At 49.3% G+C, this 21,095-nt stretch overlaps 1 protein-coding gene across 2 annotated transcripts in view; it reads right to left on the bottom strand.

Moving 5' to 3' along the window:
- Positions 1-21,095, bottom strand: part of IPMK (inositol polyphosphate multikinase) — a 96,553-nt gene that overhangs the window by 34,393 nt on the left and 41,065 nt on the right. For both annotated transcript variants that reach the window (XM_075935027.1, XM_006131978.4), the window contains exon 3: positions 15,745-15,841. In XM_075935027.1, coding sequence (XP_075791142.1) covers positions 15,745-15,841 — 97 coding nt within the window. The remainder of the gene's footprint in view (positions 1-15,744; positions 15,842-21,095) is intronic.

Below are 21,095 nucleotides of genomic sequence, written 5' to 3'. Positions count from 1 at the left end.
CCTTCCAGCCATTTTGGAGTGCCTGCAGCTGGTGCTCCAGGCTGGTGCCCTCCTGTTCCAGGACCAGGAGGCGCAGACCGCTTTGGACTCCCTCACCAGGGAAGCCATGGCGTCCCTGTGGCATCACCACCCCAGGGTGGAGAGGCCACTGTGGAGACTGGACACCAGTATGGACTGATGGGACCGGCTGGTCCTGGGGCAATGGGACGACCAGCAATGGCTCCGGAACTTTCGCATGCGAAAGCAGACGTTCCTGGAGCTGTGTGCCTGGCTCACCCCTGCGCTCCAGAGAGCCACCACCCAGCTGCAGGCACCCATCCCCGTCAACAAGAAGGTCGCCATCGCTCTATGGAAGCTGGCCACCTCGGACAGCTACCGATCGGTGGCACACCAGTTGGGATGGGCAGATCCACCGTTGGTGTCATCGTCATGGAGTTAAGTCCCAGGGGAGTGGGGTAGGGGGGAGGATGCTGCACTCCATGCCCAGGGGCAGCGTGCTGCGTGCTCCACAACGTTGTGGAGTGGAGTGGGGAGGCCTTCCTCCCTGCAGAGATGGCAGCCGAGGCCCAGACTTACGAACAGCCCCACACAGCTGCCATCCGCCAGGCGCACCAGGATGGGGTGCACATCTGAGAGGCCCTGACAGGCATGTTAGCACAGGTCCCTTAGTAGGGTCGCCTCAGTCTCCCTGTACAACTCCCTCCCCTTCCCTTACCTCCCAATAAACACCAACACAGTTTTGTTTTCAACAGAAAAACTTGTATGTTTTTATTTACAAAGGAGAGAGGGGGAGGAGACCTTGAACAGGTAGGGGGAGGAGCTACTCCTGGGAGGGGTGGCCTCTGCACATGGGGGGCAGGCCACATCGGGGCAGGCTGCACAGAGAGGTGGGCAGGAGGGGCAGAAGCAGCGGCAGGATGGGCCATTGCAGGAGGGGCAGGGACAGGAGCAGGAGGGGCGAGGGGCAGTGCTAAGGGAGGGATGGCATGGGGCAAGGCCATGCCATAGTGGACGGCATGGCAAATATGGGCGGTGACGGTAACAATAGAATCTGCCATGCGGATGCACTGGGCCTGGAAGGCGGCCCAGGTCTCCTGGACCCACTGCAGGTCCACCTCCATGCGCCAAGTGATGGCTGCCTCGATGCGCTCGACGGCCTGCACGTGGCGCCGAAGGAGCTGGTCCTGGTTGCAGAGCCGCTGCCTCGGTGGTTGGGCGGCTGGGGATGCTGCTGCTGCCGCTGCTGCAGGACTAGAGGGTCCCTGGCTTGTGCTTGGTCCTGCTGCAGGGAAGAGAAGAAAGGATGGGTCAGACAGGCAGGCCAACCACTGTCCCCACACCTCATGCCCTCCATCCCTGAGTCCAGGTGACACCACAGTAGTGTGGCTTGGGCACACTCGGTTACCCCCGTCCCCTGTGTTGTATGTTTGCATACAGGAGCGCCCCTGGAGTAGGGTCCTCCTCCATGTATTGGAACAACCGGTCTGTGTCCTGGCCCCGTGGAGAATGGGAGGGCGCTTGTGTTGTGTTCACTTGTAGAACTCCCTGCCGGTGGAGGCTGTGAGGCTTTGGGCTAATCACTGGTGTTTGACAGGGAGCGAGATGAATCCCCACACAGTGCCTGGGAGCACATCTGGCAGACGTGGTCTGGGCTCTCAGATCCCCATCACGTGGGATGTCTCCTGGACAGAACCAGGGGTGACTGGGGAGTGTACCATCCTTGCAGCAAAACTCAGGTGGCCCTAGGGCCGGCCCGAGCACTTCCCCTCCCGTTAGCCCTCACACACATAGCCTGGGGACATGTGTGGCTGCAGTGGGGACTTCCCTTGGGGAGCCAGCCAAGGCACCGGGAGCAGGCGAGGGGCTCAGTGGGGGCCACGCTCACAGAGCTGTGATGCTGCGGTTTTCCCAGGAGCAGCTGGCTGTGCCTCACAGCCAGGCATGGCACAGTGTTGCCATTCTGTGTGCTGCACCCTTGCGGAAGTGCGGGCTCTGGCCTGAGTCCCTGGGGCCCTGGCTGGTTCCAGCCGGCATCCACCCTTCCCCCTGGTCCCGCCGGATGTGTGTGAGCAGCACGGTCCCAGGCGTGCCCTGTAGCTGCCTGCCGTGGCCACATCCCGCTTGGTCACCAGGCTGCACGTGGTGGCACGTGCTGCTTCCTGCCTAATGCTACACAGCGTGCAGCTCACGTGGCCTGAGTGACGTGCTATCCCTCCTCTCCCCACCCCACCCCCGCCCTTGTGAGTGCAAAGTGCAACACTCACCAGTGGATCCTTCCCCGGCCTCTGAGGATGCACGGGAGACATCAGGACTGCCGGAGGGGGCCTGCAGGGTGGCAGTGCTGGCCTCGTCCTCTGACACACTGCTGTCCACCGGGACATCTGGTGCCTCTGGTGCTGGCTGGCACAGGATGGTGTGGAGCCGTTGGTAATGGGGGCAAGTGTCGGCTCCTGTCCCCTGGCCCTCGCTGGCCCGCACAGAGCCCAGGCGCAGTTCTTTGACTTTTGCCCGGACTTGCTCCAGGGTCCGGGCTGGATGACCCTGCTGGGCGAGCGCCTGGGCCATGCGGGAAAAAATGTCGGCATTCCGGCGCCAGGAGCGGGTCTTGTGCAGGGCCTCCTCCTCCTGCCAGAGATCCAGGAGGGCTTCCAGCTCCCCCGGGGACCAGGATGGGGCCCTTCTTTTTCTGGCCCTGGGGGCCTCCTGTGCTGGGGGTGTGAGTGGCTGATCCCCACCTGGAGCTGCCATTGTGCTCAGGGGGGTGTCTGCTGGATGGCAGGGGCCACGTGGCAGAGCTGTGGCCAGAGGGCTCCTGCCTTGTGACCTCAGCAGCCTGCGTCTGCTTTAAGGAGGCTCGGGTTACCAGGAAGTCCAAGAGCTGATTGTGGCTACGAAGCCTCCGAGCGTCCACTCAGGGTTTTTTCCGTTTAGCCTGCTTTTGCGCAAAACGTCTTGCTGCCTGTCTACTCTGGCCCTTTTGCGCAAAAACATTTCCGCAAGAGGGCTTTTTCCCCGAACGGGAACATCAAAGCATTTGCGCAAGAAGCACTGATTTCGGACAGTAGAATGTCAGTGCTTTTGCGCAAAATCAAGCAGCCAGTGTAGACAGCTGGCAAGTTTTTGCCAGTCTAGACACAGCCATAGAGAGAGCTAGGTAAATAGTTTTCTGTTACCTAAGCGAAGTGGCCAGGTAATTAATGCAGGTACCCGAGGCCAATTAAGCACTTGCCTGAAGCAGCACGCTAATCAGAGCACTTGCAGCCCATTAAGGCCTGCTGGGGCTAGTTTAAAAGGCTTCTCCTCAGGAAAGGCAAGGGAGAGGAGAAAAGCCAAGTGCTGAGAGTAAGTGGTACACTACCAGAGAGCTGACAGCTGCAAGGTGGGAAATGTGCTGAGCAGAATCAGGAGAGGACTCACTCAGGTACCAGGAAGATGGTATTCAGGGAAGCATTTGGGGAAGTGACCCAAGGAAGAGGATATTGGTCTGGGGCTAAAAGGAAAAATCCTGTCAGCTGTAGCTACCTTAAGAGTCTCTGGGCTGGAGCCTGGACTAGTGGACGGGCACAGGTTCCCCTCAAGCCTCTCCACACCGTTGCAGAGTCTGCCCCTGGAAAGGAAGACCAGGACTACAGAGGGGCTTTACCCCAATCCTTGGACATACCTATGATGAGGATGGCTCAGTAAGCTGTGACTCTTGCTACTAGTAAAGTGCCTGGTGCCAACCCCCTGCCCTCAACCTTGCCCTGGGGCCAGTGAATCTATCAGCTTGCCTATGTGGGACAAGGTCCCACAACAGGGGAAAAAACTAAACTGCACTGCCATGAAGCCTTCAGGAAAAACTTGCCTAGATATCTCTCTGGAGGATTTCTGTGAGATCGTGGTGTATATCAACATCCTGTTCCTCTGTACTACCTACCTACCTAGGCAAATATCCAGCTCTCAGAAACACAGCAGCTACGTCTAGACTAGCATGATTTTCCGGAAATGCTTTTAATGGAAAAGTTTTCTGTTAAAAGCATTTTCAGAATAGAGCGTTTAGATTGGCACAGACGCTTTTCCGCAAAAGCACTTTTTGTGGAAAAGCGTCCGTGGCCAATCTAGACGCGCTTTTCTGAAAAAAAGCCCCGATCGCCATTTTCGCAATCGGGGCTTTTTTGTGGAAAACAAATCTTAGCGGTCTACACTGGCCTTTTTGCGCAAAAGTTTTGCGCAAAAGGGACTTTTGCCCGAACGGGAGCAGAATAGTATTTCCGCAAGAAGCACTGATTTCTTACAGTAGGAAGTCAGTGCTTTTGCGGAAATTCAAGGGGCCAGTGTAGATAGCTGGAAAGCTTATCCGGAAAAGCGGCTGATTTTCCAGAAAAACTGGCCAGTCTAGACACAGCCAGCCAGCCTCACACATTTTTATACCCTAAGCCAGTGGTTCTCAAACTTTTTGGCCATGGCCTACCTTGCTAAATTCAAACCTTTCCATGAACCACCAGTTGCTAATGGAAAGAAGAGGTTACTCACCTTCGGTGCAGTAACGATGGTTCTTCGAGGTGTGTCCCCGTGGGTGCTCCATGTCTGGTGTTGGGCTGGTCCCGGCGCCGCGAATCGGAGCTTGCCATAGCTGTGATCGACCGGGTCGCGCATGCGCGAGCAGTCTTCGCGCCTTTGAACAGCCGCGCGCGACCCGGTCCCCGCCAGTTCCTCTCACCGCCATCTGAAAAAGATAATAGAACAAGATTCCGTAGCGGGGAGGAGGGCGGGTCGTGGAGCACCCACGGGGACACACCTCGAAGAACCATCGTTACTGCACCAAAGGTGAGTAACCTCTTCTTCTTCTTCGGGTAGCCCCCGTAGGTGCTCCACGTCTGGTGACTCCGGAGCAGTAACCCACTAAACGTGGGCTACGGAATCACTAGTGTTGTGGTTTGGCATCACTGCTGAGGCTAGTGCCGAATCAGAAGCCAAGCGCTGCACTATTGCGTAATGCTTTGAGAAAGTCGTGTTGGAAGACCATGTAGCAGCACGACATATGTCGCGTAATGGGACTCCTCTGACAAAGGCCGTTGACGTAGCCATTGCTCGCGTAGAATGGGCTCTAGGCTGTGATAAAAGCGGTTTCTTAGACCTGCTGTAGCAAGTAGTAATACAAGAGACGATGATCTTCGAGATACGTTGAGCAGATAGGGCTTGACCCTTCAAGTGTCCCGAGGTGGAAACAATCAGACGGTCCGTTTTCCTAAAACCACGGGTTCTATCTATGTAGAAAGCTAGTGCCCTACGGACGTCCAGCGTGTGCAAGAGAGCGTCCTGTCTTGACGTGTGAGGTTTTGGGTAAAAGCATGGCAGAACTATCGGTTCATTGATGTGAAACTCAGTACAGACCTTCGGTAGAAAAGCTTGGTGTGATCTCAATGTTACAGCATCCTTAGAAAAAACTGTATATGGGGGTGATGACATCAGTGCTGCGAGCTCACTCACCCTACGTGCCGACGTTATCGCAAGTAGAAAAAGTACTTTCATTGTGAGGTCTGGCAACGGAGCGGTTGCTAGAGGTTCAAACGGGGTTCTTGTTAGAACATCTAGGACCAAGTCAAGACTCCACGCAGGTGGCGGGGGCCTAACTGGTGGATTGAGGTTAATGAGGCCTTTAAAGAATCTTGCCACCATAGGGTGGGAAAAGACTGACTTCCCTTCGATGGGCCGATGGAAGGCCGCAATTGCCGCTGCATGAACTCTAAGCGATGATATGGATAGACCATTCGTCTGCAGCTGGAGAATATAATCCAGTATGACATTCAGTGGTGAAATAAAGGGGTCGAGGTCCTTAGGAGCGTACCAGCGGGTGAATCTTGACCATTTTGAGAGATAAGTCTTTCTAGTCGATTCTTTCCTGCTATAGAGCAAGATGCGCTTTACCTGGTCTGAGCAAAGCATCTCGGATGTGCTGAACCATCTATCATCCAGGCTGTCAGGTGAAGGGTGTCCAGCCTGGGATGGAGAAGGGAGCCGTTCTGTTGCGACAGTAGATCCGGTAGATGAGGGAATCGGTACGGTATCCGAGTCGAGAGCTGCAGGAGGGTCGAATACCACGGTTGTCTGGGCCAAGCTGGGGCTATGAGCAGTAGTCGTGCCTTGTCCATGACAACCTTCTCTAGTACCCTGGGAATGAGCACAACAGGAGGGAATGCATATAACCGTGATGTTCCCCAGTGAAGAAGAAACGCATCTCCCAGGGAGTGCGCGCCCACTCCCGCTCTGGAGCAGTAAGCTCTGCATTTTGCATTGGTCTTTGTGGCAAAGAGATCTATGTCCGGTTGACCCCAGCGGTGAAAAAGGGGCCGAAGGACATCCGTACGAATTGCCCACTCGAGGTCCTGATAAAAATGTCTGCTTAGTGCATCCGCGATAGTGTTTTCTGCACCGGGTAAGTATGCAACGACAAGAAAAATGTCGTTTCGAATGCACCAGTTCCACAGTCGAACTGCCTCTGCACAAAGGGATCTGGAGCGAGCACCGCCTTGTCTGTTCACATAATACATCGCTACGATGTTGTCTGTTAGAATCCTTGTCGTTGTGCCTTTTATGTGCCGCTTGAACCACCTGCATGCATGAAATACTGCCCGCAGCTCTAGGAGGTTGATGTGCAACAACAACTCTGCTGGGGACCAGCGGCCTTGAGCCTTTTCGGTACCCATGTGAGCGCCCCAGCCCATGAGAGACGCGTCTGTGGTTATCTCTCTTACGGGTTGCGGCGCGTGAAACGGAACCCCTAATAACATGTTGCTGGGGTTGACCCACCAGTGCAGGGACTGTTTGACCTGCATGGGGATCACCACGGTTTTGCGAATGCTGCGTCTGAGGGGATTGTACACGGTGGCCAGCCAATGTTGTAGGCACCTTAAATTTAATCTTGCGTGCCGCACGATGATTGTAGTAGCCGCCATATGACCCAGAAGCTGCAGGTATACGCGGACTGGTAGCATAGGGGACTGCAAAGTCATTGTCACCAGGTCTTTTATGACCTGGAAACGCTCTACCGGCAAATGCACTCGCTCCTGGAGTGAGTTTAGCCGAGCTCCTATGAAGGTAAGGATCTGCGTCGGTTGCAGTCGGGATTTTTCTGTGTTTACAACGAGGCCGAGAGATTTGAATAGGGCTAGAGTGACCGTCACCATGTGAGAGGTCTCCGCCTGAGTGAGAGCCTTGAGCAGGCAATCGTCTAGGTAAGGAAAAATTGCGACTCCTATTCTGCGTAGGTGGAGTCTTGGAGACTCCTATTCTACCGCTAGAGTCTTGGAGAACACCCTCGGTGCCGATATAAGGCCGAACGGAAGTACTTTGAATTGGAAGTGGCTGTTGCCTACCACAAAGCGGAGGAATCGTCTGTGTGCCACATGGATTGAAATGTGAAAATAAGCGTCCTGCAGATCTAGGACTGCGAACCAGTCTCCTTTGTTTAGTGCCGGCATGATCTTGACCAGCGTGGTCATTTTGAAGCGCTGTTTGCGAATGAAGCGATTTAGACCTCTTAGGGCGAGAATTGGCCTCCAACCCCCTGACTTTTTGGGGACCAGGAAGTACCTGGAGTAGAACCCTTTTCCGCGAAACTCCTTCGGGGCCTGTTCTATGGCACCTATGCTTAGAAGGTGAAGGATTTCTTCTCAAAGAACGGTCTCGTGGGATGGGTTCACGGTAAGAGCTAAGGTTGGGGGGGTAGTGGGGGGAACTGAAATGAATGGGATCAAGAGGCCTGATGTTATCAATTCTAGGACCCATCGGTCCGACGTGATGCTGGCCCATTGATGTATGTATGGCTTCAGTCGATGGCTGAATGTGTTGGGAACATGCTTCTGTATAATGACCACTGGAGGCATGTTCGAGTCCTTGGCATGGGAGTCAAACCTGCTGCCTAGGAGCAGGTCTGGTTGGTGGACGATTTTGTTGTTGTTGTTGTTGGCGTTTGCGTTGCGGGCACTGTCGAAATTTAGGCTGTTCAGGTCCACGCTGCTGTTGCTTATATGAGGAATAGTCGTACCTCCTTTGAAATGGATAGTATCTCCTTTGTCTGAAGGGTGGCGTGTACATACCCAAAGTTCTGAGGGTAGTACGTGAGTCCTTCCCCTAGTGTAGAATTTCGTCGGTTGTGGAAGCGAACAGCTTTTGCTTATCGAAGGGCAAGTCCTCGACTTTGGTCTGTAACTCCCTAGGAGCTCCTGCCGACAACAACCATGAGGCTCTACGCATAGCGATGCCTGAAGCCATGGCTCGCGCTGCGGTGTCCGCTACGTCCGCAGCGATTTGAAGGGATGTTCTGCATGCCGCGAACCCTTCCTGAACTATAGCTTTCAGAAGAGGTTTCTTACTGTCCGGAAGGTGTTGCATGAGTTCAGGAAGCTTGGAATAGTTATCAAAATTATGGTTTGATAGGAGCGCAGCGTAATTAGCAATGCGGAGGAGTAAGGTTGAGGAAGAATAGACCTTACGTCCGAATGAATCCAACTTTTTAGAGTCCTTGTCCGGAAGGGAATTTCTAAATTGCGGAGTCTTTGCCTTATGGCGGACTGCATCGACGATCAACGAATTAGGCTGGGGGTGATTAAAAAGAAAGTTCAGACCTTTTGATGGAACGAAATACTTTTTGTCCACTCTCTTGTTAGTAGGTGGCACTGATGTTGGCGTTTGCCAGATACCTTCGGCCACCTCCATAATGGCTTCATCTATCGGTAGGGCAATCCTCCGCTGTTGTTTCGAGTGCAAATTTTTGAACAGTTTATGCTGTTTTCCTTGGGTCTCAGTAATCTGCACCTCTTCGGATTGTGCTACCCGTCTAAAAAGATCTTGGAACTCTTTTAGATCATCAGGGGGTGACGTCTCGTCCGGAGTTATAGCTTTGACAGGCGAAGATACTGAAGAATTAGCATTAGGAGACTTGTCTGGTTCTGACTCAGAAAGTTGTCCCTCCTCCAGGTCTGACTGCTGTGACCTGGAGGTCGGAGATCGTGGGGGTAATGCAGGCCTCCGCAAGGGCTGTTCCTGATGTCTAGAATGTGTGGAACATGGACTTATTGAACGACAGGAGCATGGTGATCTACAGCGAGATCGCGACCGACTACAGCGAGAAATTTCATCATAATAACGGCTACGGTAATGCAAGGCATGACGAACAGAGTGTGAAGATGACGAGTGTTTCGAGGATCTAGCGCTGCCGTGCCTATCATAGTACGAACGCCGTGACGAGTATCTGGAAGGAGACCGAGACCTGGAGCGCCTATGGTGCAAACAACTACGTTCCCTATGGTAGTGATGATGAGAAGACACACTGCGGTTATAATGCTTCCTATGACCCATATTGTGATCAGCATGAGTAGAGAGGTGAGGGGATGTCACCGGAGAGGGCGAGAGAGAGAACACCTGAACATCTGCCTTGGATGGTACCGTAGAAGCCTGAGGTGGTAGCTGATCCTGACAAGAGGTCTGCAGGGTTGCAGACTCAATGGAGTGTGATGAAGGAGGCATTTGATCCGTAGGCTGCACTCCCGGTGCGCACGGTGCTGAGGACAGCTCCCTGTGAGGAGAGCTGAGTGAGGCGGCTGGCGGGGTCGGCACCGGGAGCGTGGGTGCCGACGGAGCTGGCCCTTTAAGGGGCTCCTGCGGTGCCGGCTGTGGCCGCGGCTTTGACGTGCCGGGCGGCTTTTTTGCTGCCGGTGCGCGGGCTGCCCTGGAACCAGAGGCACCCGGCTTTCCTCCTGCGCTGCCCCGGGGCTGCGGGGCTATTGGCAGGGACTTAGAAGGAGAGGCTCTCTTCCTCTTTGGGGAAAGTGCACTCGGGGAAGGAGCCCTCCGCTTTTCCAGAGTGGGGTCTGAGGCAGAGGATCCTGCCGAAGTAGAAGGCATCAATGCCTTGTCAAACAAAATTTCTTTTAGCCGCCTTTCCCGCTCCTTGCGGGCTCTAGAGGTAAGCTTGGCACAGTGCATGCACTTTTGGGGAATATGTGCCTCCCCAAGGCAGCGGACACATGCAGAGTGGCCATCTGAGAGCGGCATAGACTCTCTGCACAGAGAGCATTTCTTGAAACCGGGGGAGCCCGGCATTTTAAAAGGCTGAGAGGGCTTGTCTTACGCCCCTCTCTGTGGCAGGTTGTTCTTCTGCTCCCGTTTCCTTATAGGTTTCAGTTTATTTTGTATTTCTATATTGTTTTAATTTATTATTTCTTCTTCATTTTTTTTTTTTTTTTTTTTTAGTGAGCCGACGGGCTAAGGCTGCGGCGAAAATGACCGGAGTCGCGGTCTAAACCGCCGGTTTAAGATTAATCATGCCCGGGTTATTTAATTTCTCGTTTCTTTAAAAAGTAGTAAATACACTTTATTTTATATTCTTTCTTAGACTTCGCTGAGGTAAGAGGAGATGAATAGAACTCCGTCCGCGACCAGGGGCGGATGAGAGAAACTGGCGGGGACCGGGTCGCGCGCGGCTGTTCAAAGGCGCGAAGACTGCTCGCGCATGCGCGACCCAGTCGATCACAGCTATGGCAAGCTCCGATTCGCGGCGCCGGGACCAGCCCGACACCAGACGTGGAGCACCCACGGGGACTACCCGAAGAAGAACTCACTGTTAATTACATAATTGTACCTGAACCATCTTGCTAGTGCTGCAGCTAGGAAGAATGGTTTAATTTAATCAGTAAGAAAAAAATATTAAATTATTAAACAGATTACGCACTCTAACTTTCTCGTGTTACATTATTTAAAATGAAGTTTGATAAATTAACACATTTATGTCCAGCACAAAAGGTTTCAATGTTTTCTTTATTATGGCAGGAGTGAGGAACCTTTTTTGATCGGGGCAACTAACCCACAGAAAAAAAATCAGTTGGAAACCACACAAGTGAGAATAAAAACACACACACACACACACACACACACACACACACACACACACACCAAAAAACCCTCAATCCTCACTGATATGACCTCCCCTCCCCCAACTGAGACACCTCACTCCTCTGGCACTCCAGCCCCATTGGGTGAAGGGGAGGGACAGGGAGGACTGAGGTTCAGGGCTTCCTATGAGCTATACTCTTCTGGGGTTCCGGGATTAGTAGAATTTTGTGGACCCTTCCCCTACAGTCTCTTGAGTGGGGACAAAAATGAGGGGTTCAGTGTGCAGGACAGGGCTGCTGGCAAGTGGGATGGAGTGAGTGCACGACAGGGTGAGGGAGCAAGGACTTGGCAGGAGGTGGGTGCAGAAGCAGGCTGGAATTAGGGAGGCTGGCCAAGGGGGAGGGGGAAAGAACAAGAGTGGGTTCAGGAGTAGGGATGTTAAATTTTGATTAATCGACTAGTTGATTGGGGGAGGGTTGCTCACTTTCCTGCTGCACCTCTCCCTTTGAAATGTACAAGAGTCACCTGTGGCCCCCCAGCTGAGACGCTGCTGGGGGGCACTGGCTTTTAATTCAGCTCCCCCCAGAACTGGCTCCTGCTCCATCCCGCTTGTTGCCTCTCTCTGATGGAGGCAGCAGGGCCGGGGGGGGGGGGGGGGGTCAAGCAACTAGTTGAGTGACTCCTCAACTATGCAATGTGTTTATGCCTAGCAGTGGCTTATATCCCTCTTCAGGAGCAGGCTGGTGGTGTGGTTTCTAGCCAGGGGAAGAGTACAGGAATGGGCTGGGGGCGTGGGGTCTTGGCGGAGGGTGGTGCAGGAGCACAGTAGGAGTGTGAGTATGAGGGACGGAAGGGCACTTACTTTTGCACCCCATGCCACTCCCAGGCATTGTGTCTCAGGCACGGCCTCCTGCTGCTCTCATTGGCCAGACTCCAGACAATGGGAGCAGTGGGGAAAGCTTCCAGGGAGCATGTCAGTGTGCTGCTGTTTCCCCAGCCAGGGTAGGGGGAGTGGAAGCAAGGCCACTTCTGGCTCTGCTTCTTCCCCGTAAGGCAGATCCAGCGGGGAGGCTCGGGGTTCCTCCCCAACCCCCAAAGGATGCCAGCACTGGCGCTTCAACCTCACAGCCAGGTGTGCAAGGCTGGAGCACCAGCGCAGGCTCTCTGCTACGGAGAGAGGGAGGTTGAAAGGGGGGAGCTGAACTTGAGCCACAGATCACCTAGAAGGCAGCCACCGACCACTAGTTGTCCGCGGACCACAGTTTGAGAACCACTGCCCTATACCCACTTTCACAATACACAAACCACAGCCACTTACCATGTGTCTCATTTCCTGGTTCCTGCTCCCAGAGAGCAACTGCTGAGTCTGGCTAGGCACCTCAGGAGTGGAGAACAGTTCCTGGCAGCCAGCCCTATTAGGTGACTGTACCAGAATCTGCACATCCTTGTCTAATTCCACCTCCTCTTCAATAATTTTGGTAGGTCTGCTTTCTGTTGCCTCTGTGTCCTCCAAAGTATCCATGGGCTCTTGGTGGTGGACAGGCACTCATCACCAAGGATAGCGTCTATCTCCTTACAGAAACGGCAGGTCTTAGGCAAAACACCAGAGCAATGGTTTGCCTCTCACCTTATGGTGCACATGCCTCAGCTCCTTTATTTTTACTCTGCATTGTCACATGTCCCGATCATAGCCATTTTCACAACAGCCTTGAGAAATCTGCCCACAGATATCCCAATTCCTATGGTCAAGCACAGCTGAAACTGCACAGCTCCTCTCCCCATATACTGATCAGCTCTAACAGCTCTGCAGTGGTCCAAGCAGGAGAGCATTTGGTGTAATAGTCTGCCACTGTCACCTGGAAAGGTGCAATGAGACATCTCCATGCCAACTCATCAGGAAATGGAATTTCAAAAATTCCCAGGGCTTACCAAGGCGAAGGGCAGATGGTTGGTACACCCGGTTGCAGGACAGAGGAGTTCAAACTGTTGATCAAAAGGTTAGGATGGGACAATGTGGAGGTCAAAGTGATCAAAGCAAGTGTAGATACTTGCTTCTTTCCAATATATACATACAGGCAGTCCCCGGGTTACGTACAAGATAGGGACTGTAGGTTTGTTCTTAAGTTGAATTTGTATGTAAGTCGGAACTGGTACATATTGTAGGGGGGAAACTAGCCAAACATTTCTCCAGAGCTCAGTTTTATTCTCCCACACCTCACTTCCCTCAGTCCTTTATTCTCAAGCTGAAGTGTCTGCTGAGAAAAGCCGCTCTGCGTCTCCCTGGTCTGCTGGGGGGAAGCAGCTAGTGCGGGGTTGCCTCACCCCGTTTGTAAGTAGAGATCCGATGTAAGTCAGATGCATGTAACCCAGGGACTGCCTGTATAGGGAAAAGTCAAGCCTCTCCTCAGGGTGGAAGTATTTTATTGCCAAAACCAGGCATTTTTCCAGACAAAAGTTGCATTGTATCATGTACACCCTCAGTGTTTTGTCAGCAAAAGGGACAGAGGTTTCCTCCCACCCCCCAGGTAACAATTATTGACACTGATTTTAATAATAAACAAAAGTGATTTTATTAAATAAGTAAAATTTAAGTAGTTATAAGTGATAGCAGACAGATCAAATAAGTTACTTAGCAAAATAAATAATAAAAGCTTAGCACTATAAAACTTGTTACATGCAATCTCTTACCCTAATGGTAGTACTAATAATCTTTGATAGGGTCTGATCCTTCTTAAAGTTCAGTTCCAGGTAGCTGCAGCAGACATCTTAGATGGCAAAACAGGGGTGTCTTGAATTGTGGCCACCACCTCCCCATTGTCTCATTACTGCAAGTACCTAACTGTTGCCCAATGTGGGAACCCTTTCTGTTCCGTTTAAACTTTCACACTTCTCATGAGAAAGTACAGCATCTAAAAATGGGCTCGAGCATCAAGTTACCAGACCATATGTCTTGACAGGACCAAAAATAGTCCAGGTTTACAGAAAAAGCAAGGACTATTCAGAGATCATTGTCCTGAGTACCAGGCCATTAAGTTCCTTGAGTATTACTAATGGTCCTCGCTTAGCATGTCTAGATTAGTGAACAGGTTTATACTTCATATTTGTAACTTCAAAAGCAGGAATGATACATACATATACACAGAATATTCAGATAATTTCATCATCGATATTCAGCAGATTACTTTTTTTAAATAATATGGTATGAGGTGTTTTTCATTAAGCATATTTGAGATCTCATTCCTATTCATAGGCATATTTCTATAAAGAATAAGGGGTACAATAGCATACTCGGGAGGCTAGAAAAAGCCTTAGACTTCTCATTTCCACCCTTTACCAGTGAATTAAATCATCCTGTCCTATCTTGGTTATCACCTGTTCTTGCTTAATTCCTGGCCTTCATAACAACATTTGTTTGTCCCTCCCAGATCTGTTCAAAAAATCTCAACTCTGAATAGTACTGTTCTTTCCCACTCTCATTTACCATTCTCAGCAGAGTGTAGAGATCAGGTGGTTCTCAAACTTTCTTGATCCCATTCTGACAACAAATCACTACATAACCCTAGGAAGAGGGCTTGAAAGTGGAGACTGCCCGTGCCCCATTGCCCAAGGGGCAGGCTAACGTTAAAGCCCAAGGACTTTTGCCCTGGGTGAGGGAGTCCTGCCAACACCAGCCTTGGCAACCCCCCAGTTTGAGAACCCCTGGACTAGATCAATCTTCTCTCCTATTCCCACTCCCTTTCCAAAAGAACATTTCTAGAAGGAGTGACGATTTTGGCACTCTCTATGTACAGTTTATAAATTCTGGTTGACATTACAGAAATTGTCATAAGAATAATTTGATTTTTTTGAATATCTCTGTGTATGGGGATTCCAGGGGCTGTGTCATATCTCAGACAGAGCAGTTGTTAAACCTTTACAGTCAGCCATTCAAGTGGAAACAATGGGCTAGCTCCTGCCTATGAGAACCAGCATTCTCCAACCCCTCAACAAAGGAGCAGGTGTTTGGAAAGTGGAAAGTTATTGGCAGCAAGATAAGAGAACCAGGTATTTGACAGCAAAACATATAAACATGAGGGACTCACAGGAACACTTTAACAGGAGAGAAAAAAGAGCCTGGCATGCTGAAGAAGGGGAACAGGGGAATCCATGACTGAGGAGATAAGCCATGTGCTGCAGCAGAAGGACTCTAGACAGTCCTAAAGGAACTGACTCCATACCAAAAAATGAAGGCTAAAAAGTATAGGTACTATAATAAAGCTCTCTGCGATACTGTCAAACAAAAACAAGAAGTCATTAATGTGAATCAAAACAGTACCAGGCATTAAAGGAATTATAGTAGAATTTCTCTATATAGAATAATTTATACTTTTAAGTGGAAAACAAGTTATCCTAAGGGAGCATAAGCAACATCTAACAGAGTTATACAAAAAGAGTGCAACTGGTAAAGATTTACATAGGCTTTACAGTGTCCTGTTCCAGAGGGTCTACCTTCCCATATGGATAAAAGACAAAGGGGGGGGGGGACACAAGTTCATTTCTTAAATATAAAACAGAAATTTGCATCTTTGTTCACAGATACCCACCAGAAAGATCAGAGAAAAAATTGCACCATATTTATAGCGTTATACAAATAAAGTTTTTGTAAGTGTCAGATCTTGGTCTCAATCAGATACTCAGGATTATCTATAGGACAAAATATTTTCCTACGTTGACATTTCTTCTTAAATAGAGTACCTATTTAAATAACTGTCAGGTTCAATATTATAGGGAATAGGATTATGCCACAGAGAAGTCACAAAGGATGGTATTGCTGAACTAACTCCCCAGAAAATTTATCAAGTTTGGGAAACTAGCAAAAAATTAAAACAATACCATTAGGCGCAGTGGGTGGTGACCAGTTGCCAAAATATTTTGGTAAGTATTTTCGCAGCTCTAGAAGAACACTGTCACAACAGTCAGCAGCATAAACCTGAAACAAAAGAAGACAAATAGAACTTTAAGTTATGCATTTTATACTTTCAAGAGCCAAACAACTGCTACCTCTAACAGACTGTTCTAGGACATTTCCAACTATTTTATATAGAGAGAGAAATTCAAAGGCATTTGTAATCTTCCAACATGCAGAACACATATTCATTGTTTTACAACCCATAACTAACTTGAACAAAAAATAGTTAATCTTGTTTTATCCAAATTTAAGTTGCAATTGTTGGGATTAAAAAGTCAGTATAGAGTAGACTGAATTCATTCTTCTACCCTAAATGCTGGATTTTGAAGGAGTACTACAGATTTTAGCCGTTTTAAATTGTATCAGGCTTAAAATACAAATTCAGTTCAGATTTATTCCTTCACTTCCCCCAGAACAACCCACTACATCATTTGAATAAATTACACAGGCTTAACACATTATTCAGATACATCTGTGTTCCTCCGCTTTTGTGTTTTTCTAGAATTTAGCAAGAAAATTTTGACAAAAAAATGTTCTGCTCTTTATTATATTTCTGCAGTACAGGCAGTCCCCGAGTTACGCGGATCCGACTTATGTCAGATCCGCACTTACGAATGGGGCTTTTCTTGCCCCAGAGGATGCGGCCGGCGGGACCGCCCAAACGTGCCGAGATCCTGCCGCCCTCGTCCTCCGGGGCGAGAAAAGCTGCTCCGCGTCTCCCTGGTCTGCTGGGGCGGGACCGCGGCGCATCTGGGCACTCCCGTCCCAGGGAGACCAGGGAGACGCGGAGCAAAGCCGCGGAGGACCCGGGCGGCGGGACCGCGGCGCGTCTGGGCGCTCCCGTCGCCCGAGTCTCCATGGTCAGCTAGTGCCCCCCCTCCCCCGCAGCAGACCAGGCTTTCTTGGGACGCCTGTGGTAGAGCAGCTGGGGCGCTGCCGGTTGGTCTCGCAGTGCCGCTCCTCGACGCTACTGGACCAACCCGGCAGCACCCCAGCTGCTCTGCCCCAGGCGTCCCCAAGTCAGCCGCTGCTGAAACTGACCAGCGGCTGACTACAGGAAGCACGAGGCAGAGTTGCTCTGCCCCCGGCTTCCTGGAATCAGCCGCTGATCAGTTTCAGCAGCAGCTGACTTGGGGACACCTGGGGTAGAGCACCTGGGGTGCTGCCAGGTTGGTCCCCGCAGCGCTGAGGTGCGGCGCTGCGGAGACCTACCCGGCAGCGCCCCAGCTGCTCTGTCCCAGGCGTCCAGATTCAGCTGCTGTTGAAACTGATCAGCAGCTGATTCCAGGAAGCCTGGGGCAGAGAAACTCTGCCTCGGGCTTCCTGTAGTCAGCCGCTGGTCAGTTTCAGCAGCGGCTGAATCTGGATGCCAGTTCCGACTTCAGTACAAATTCGACTTAAGTACAAACCTACAGTCCCTATCTTGTACGTAACCCGGGGACTGCCTGTATTAATTTCTCACTCTCAAACTGGTTTCAGAGGTAGCCATATTGGTCAGTTACAGCAAAAGCCAGGAGTCCAATGGCACCTTAAAGACTAACAATTTTATTATGACATAAGCATTTGTGATTTGCAACTCACTTCATCAGGCACATGAAGTGAAAGAAAAATAAACAGACAGGAGGGATAATATGGGAGTGTTACAGAGCTCATTCAATCAGGGTCAATGTGGATAAAAACGTGAGAATACCTGAAGTGGAGAAGTGGAAAATTATAAGAAGAATAAAATGGATATGGTTAGAAACTGGGAATAGCTCTCTCATTACAATAAGTAATTTCCTACTTCAGGTAATTCTCACCTTATCCACATCCAGCTACGGAACTTCAACCTGGATCTGGATTATCCTAGCTCACACTGATGCTAAATCTTCCACAAATCAAACTGAGATGACAAATCTGTTGACAAATGACTCAGAAAAGAGTTTAGCTATCTGTCCTGCTTTGGTTTTATGATACTAATGAAGATTTATTTTAGCCAATAAAGTAAGCATCTATGATTCTGATCAGACGGGATCAGCATGTTGAGTTAAAAGATCTGCATCACAGTTTGATATTACTATCATAAAAGTAAGTCAATGTCCATGAACTTGGGATGGTACCAAAAATACACTTCAATAGATTTAGAACACTAATGCAGTAGGATATCCCAGCTTCAAGATCAAATAAAACAGGGCTTAATCATGCTAAGAATAAGGAAGGCTTCCTAGTCTATCAGCTTGTGAAGAAGAGCAGATATAAAACAGCTGTGTTTTAAAATGGAAAAAGTATCTTAATATCATTCTAAACAATGAGTTACTGCTTCAGCACCAATGGAGAGACATGAAGGGTACTATGTCAATCTGCTTCCAAAAAGCTGTCCTGATTCTAGAAACAATACAGATTATTTGTAATCTATAGTAATATCGCTTAAAATATCCAGAGTGCTTGTTTTTCTTTAAACACAGATCTCAGTATCCATTTGAATGATTACATCGGAAGGTGGGAGGGCTAAACAAGAACATTTATTTGGTACAAAATGGAGGAAGATCTGGAGTAGTCACCCAATTAAGCACTAACTGCAAAAAATTGTTCAGGAAACATTGCTCATTCTCATGCACAAAAGGACAGCAATACCTGTTCATAAGAAAGAGCCCAGAAGTAATAATCAGCAGCTAATGGACATCTTCTCCTTTGATTACAGTGTGCCTACTGGAGTACACACAATCAGACACTAAGTCCAGAATGCTCAATATGAACTGAACAGGGGATCTTGCATATGAATGTGAAATTGCATTTCTAGATTGTTTTAATACCGCCAAAGATATTCAGATACATTTCAAAAGTACACCAAATTCAATTAAGATATCTATAACAGGCTCATACAATAGCATGATGGTTAACACTACATTAACCATGCTGTGTTCACTGCTTACTACAAAGGAATGGAATTTTCTTCTTCTCTAGCACTTAGGGTTGCCAGATGGTTTCAATAAAAATACCGGACACACTTGACATTACATCACAATCTACATTACATTTTATTTAGAAAATACCGGACATATATATTTTCTCATTTATATTTTCTCAATTTGTTTCCTGAACAGAGAGCTCAAATACTGGACTGTCAGGTTCAAAACCAGACATGTGGCAACTCTAATACCACTCATTTACTGTGACAGTACAGCAACAGGCAGGTGGGAGTCCTGAGCCCCTTGGAAACACTGGGCCCTGGAGCAACTGCCCTCTCTGCCCTCCCACATCTGCGGGCCTGCCTAGCACACTTTATGAGAAGCTACTACTCCTTTGTAGATGCAGGTACAAACAACTGTTGCTTCCCTTAAGCTATTTTATTTAATAGCTGTGTTCTTCTGTGCTACATCTCCTCTACATTACCCCAAATGGTAAGTCATCTTAGATCCTGTTTACTTACTTTAATATTTGGCCGTGTCTACATTGGTGTGATCTTGCGCAAAAGCAGCTGCTTTTGCGCCAAAACTTCCTGCCTGTGTACACTGGCCGCGAGTTCTTGTGCAAGAACACGGACATTCTACTGTATAAAATCAGGGCTTCTGCACAAGAATTATGATGCTCCCACTCAGGAATAAGCCCTCTTGTGCAACTGTTCTCACGCAAGAGGCCAGTGTAGACCGGAAATATGAATTTCTTGCACAAGAAAGCCCTATGGTTAAAATGGCCATCAGAGCTTTCTTGCGCAAGAGAGCATCTACACTGGCAAGGATGCTCTTGCGCAAAGGCACATGCCAGTGTAGACGCTCTCTTCTGGAAGAGTTTTTGCACAAGAACTCTTCCGCAAAAGAGTTCTTGTGCAAAATCATGCCAGTGTAGACCCAGCCTTTCTGATGGTGGCAGAGTCTCACAAAATTGAGTCCCATCCATGAATTTCATTGAAGTGATGTTTACTCTCTCAAATCCTTTCAGTTTAATCCTCATAGCTATTTCTAGAAATCCTTTAGTGCATATAAACCCAAACCAATCTGAACAATTCGTAACCCAAAATTTATTAAAGAGCCATTTACGTTAGTGATGAAAGACCACAGTTACAACACATAATCTGAACATTTCTTTTGTTATTCATTAGAAGGATCTCTAAAAATATGCTCAAGAATAATCTAGAGATCTTGCAGCCGTTGTGCTAGCCCTGTGTATCATGGAAATCACTTCTAGCCAGGGAGTGCTGCACCCCAGGACCCATAATTCCAGCATCTATAACTTATTTGTTTTAAACAAAGTTATGAAATCATAGACTACAAAAAGGTTCCAACACTTTTTTTAAAAGGCTGAAAATAGTGCTTAGACCAAGACTCTTGGGCAGTGTTTGAAACCCAAACATTGGAGCACTAGGACACTGAAAATGAAATCAATTAAAAGTTGTAGAATTTAATTTCCCCCCTCAATGTCTACACTTAAATGGAGAAAATAAAGCATAGCAGTGCTGCAGAATAAAAAACCTGCAATCTTTCCTGCTGTGAGCAAACAACCATGAGCTACCACTCCCACAAATACTACTTAAATTACACTTTAAAAACTTTCCAGTTTTTTCCAGCTCTCTAATTTTGTATTGAGTGGCAGTACTCCGGGATAGCTATTTATTGTGCCAATTAGTCTCGTTTATCTGTGGGAGACTTTCTGCTGCCAACAATGGGCTTTGGGTCAGGCCCATAGATTGACACAGAATCACGGATTCTTCTGCGAATTCCTAGATTTTACCAAATGGGGGTACACTTCTCTAGAACCTTTTACCCATATACCTTTTGAGGAGCTGCTTAAAGATGTTAAAATGCAGTTATCAAGCTAATCACATAGTAGATAAAATGTTTATCAACTACATAATTAGTCAGTAGGACCACTCTGCAGAGCCGCAGCAGAAGTATCTCCAGAATCCAGCTCGAGCTGGGACTGAGCAGTCCTGGCTGGTGCTAGCTCCAGGAGCCACCCACACTGTAGCTCCCCTCTGTGACCCCTGTAGACTGGGGCCGCTTTGCAGCAGCCTCCCCTATTTCCCCACACACACACCACCTCTGATAGAGGTAGTGGGGGCACGGGGATAGGCAGCACCCTGGAGGAGGTGCTGCGGGGAGCTGGCTTTTAAGCCAGCTCCCCCCAGCACCAGCTCCTGTCCCCACCCCCTTGTTGCCTCTCAGAGGCAGCCAGGTGGGGAGGGTGCTGCAGGGAACACAAGGCCAGCGGGAACTCGAGCAGTCTCCGCTTGTGCTAGTTCCTACTGCGGCTGCTTCAGCCTTTGAAATGTACAAGAGTCCTGAGCTGCCACAATGGG

This window comes from Pelodiscus sinensis, chromosome 8, assembly GCF_049634645.1.
Source record: "Pelodiscus sinensis isolate JC-2024 chromosome 8, ASM4963464v1, whole genome shotgun sequence".
Lineage (NCBI taxonomy): Eukaryota > Metazoa > Chordata > Testudines > Trionychidae > Pelodiscus > Pelodiscus sinensis.
This window is presented reverse-complemented; position numbering and strand designations above follow the sequence as displayed.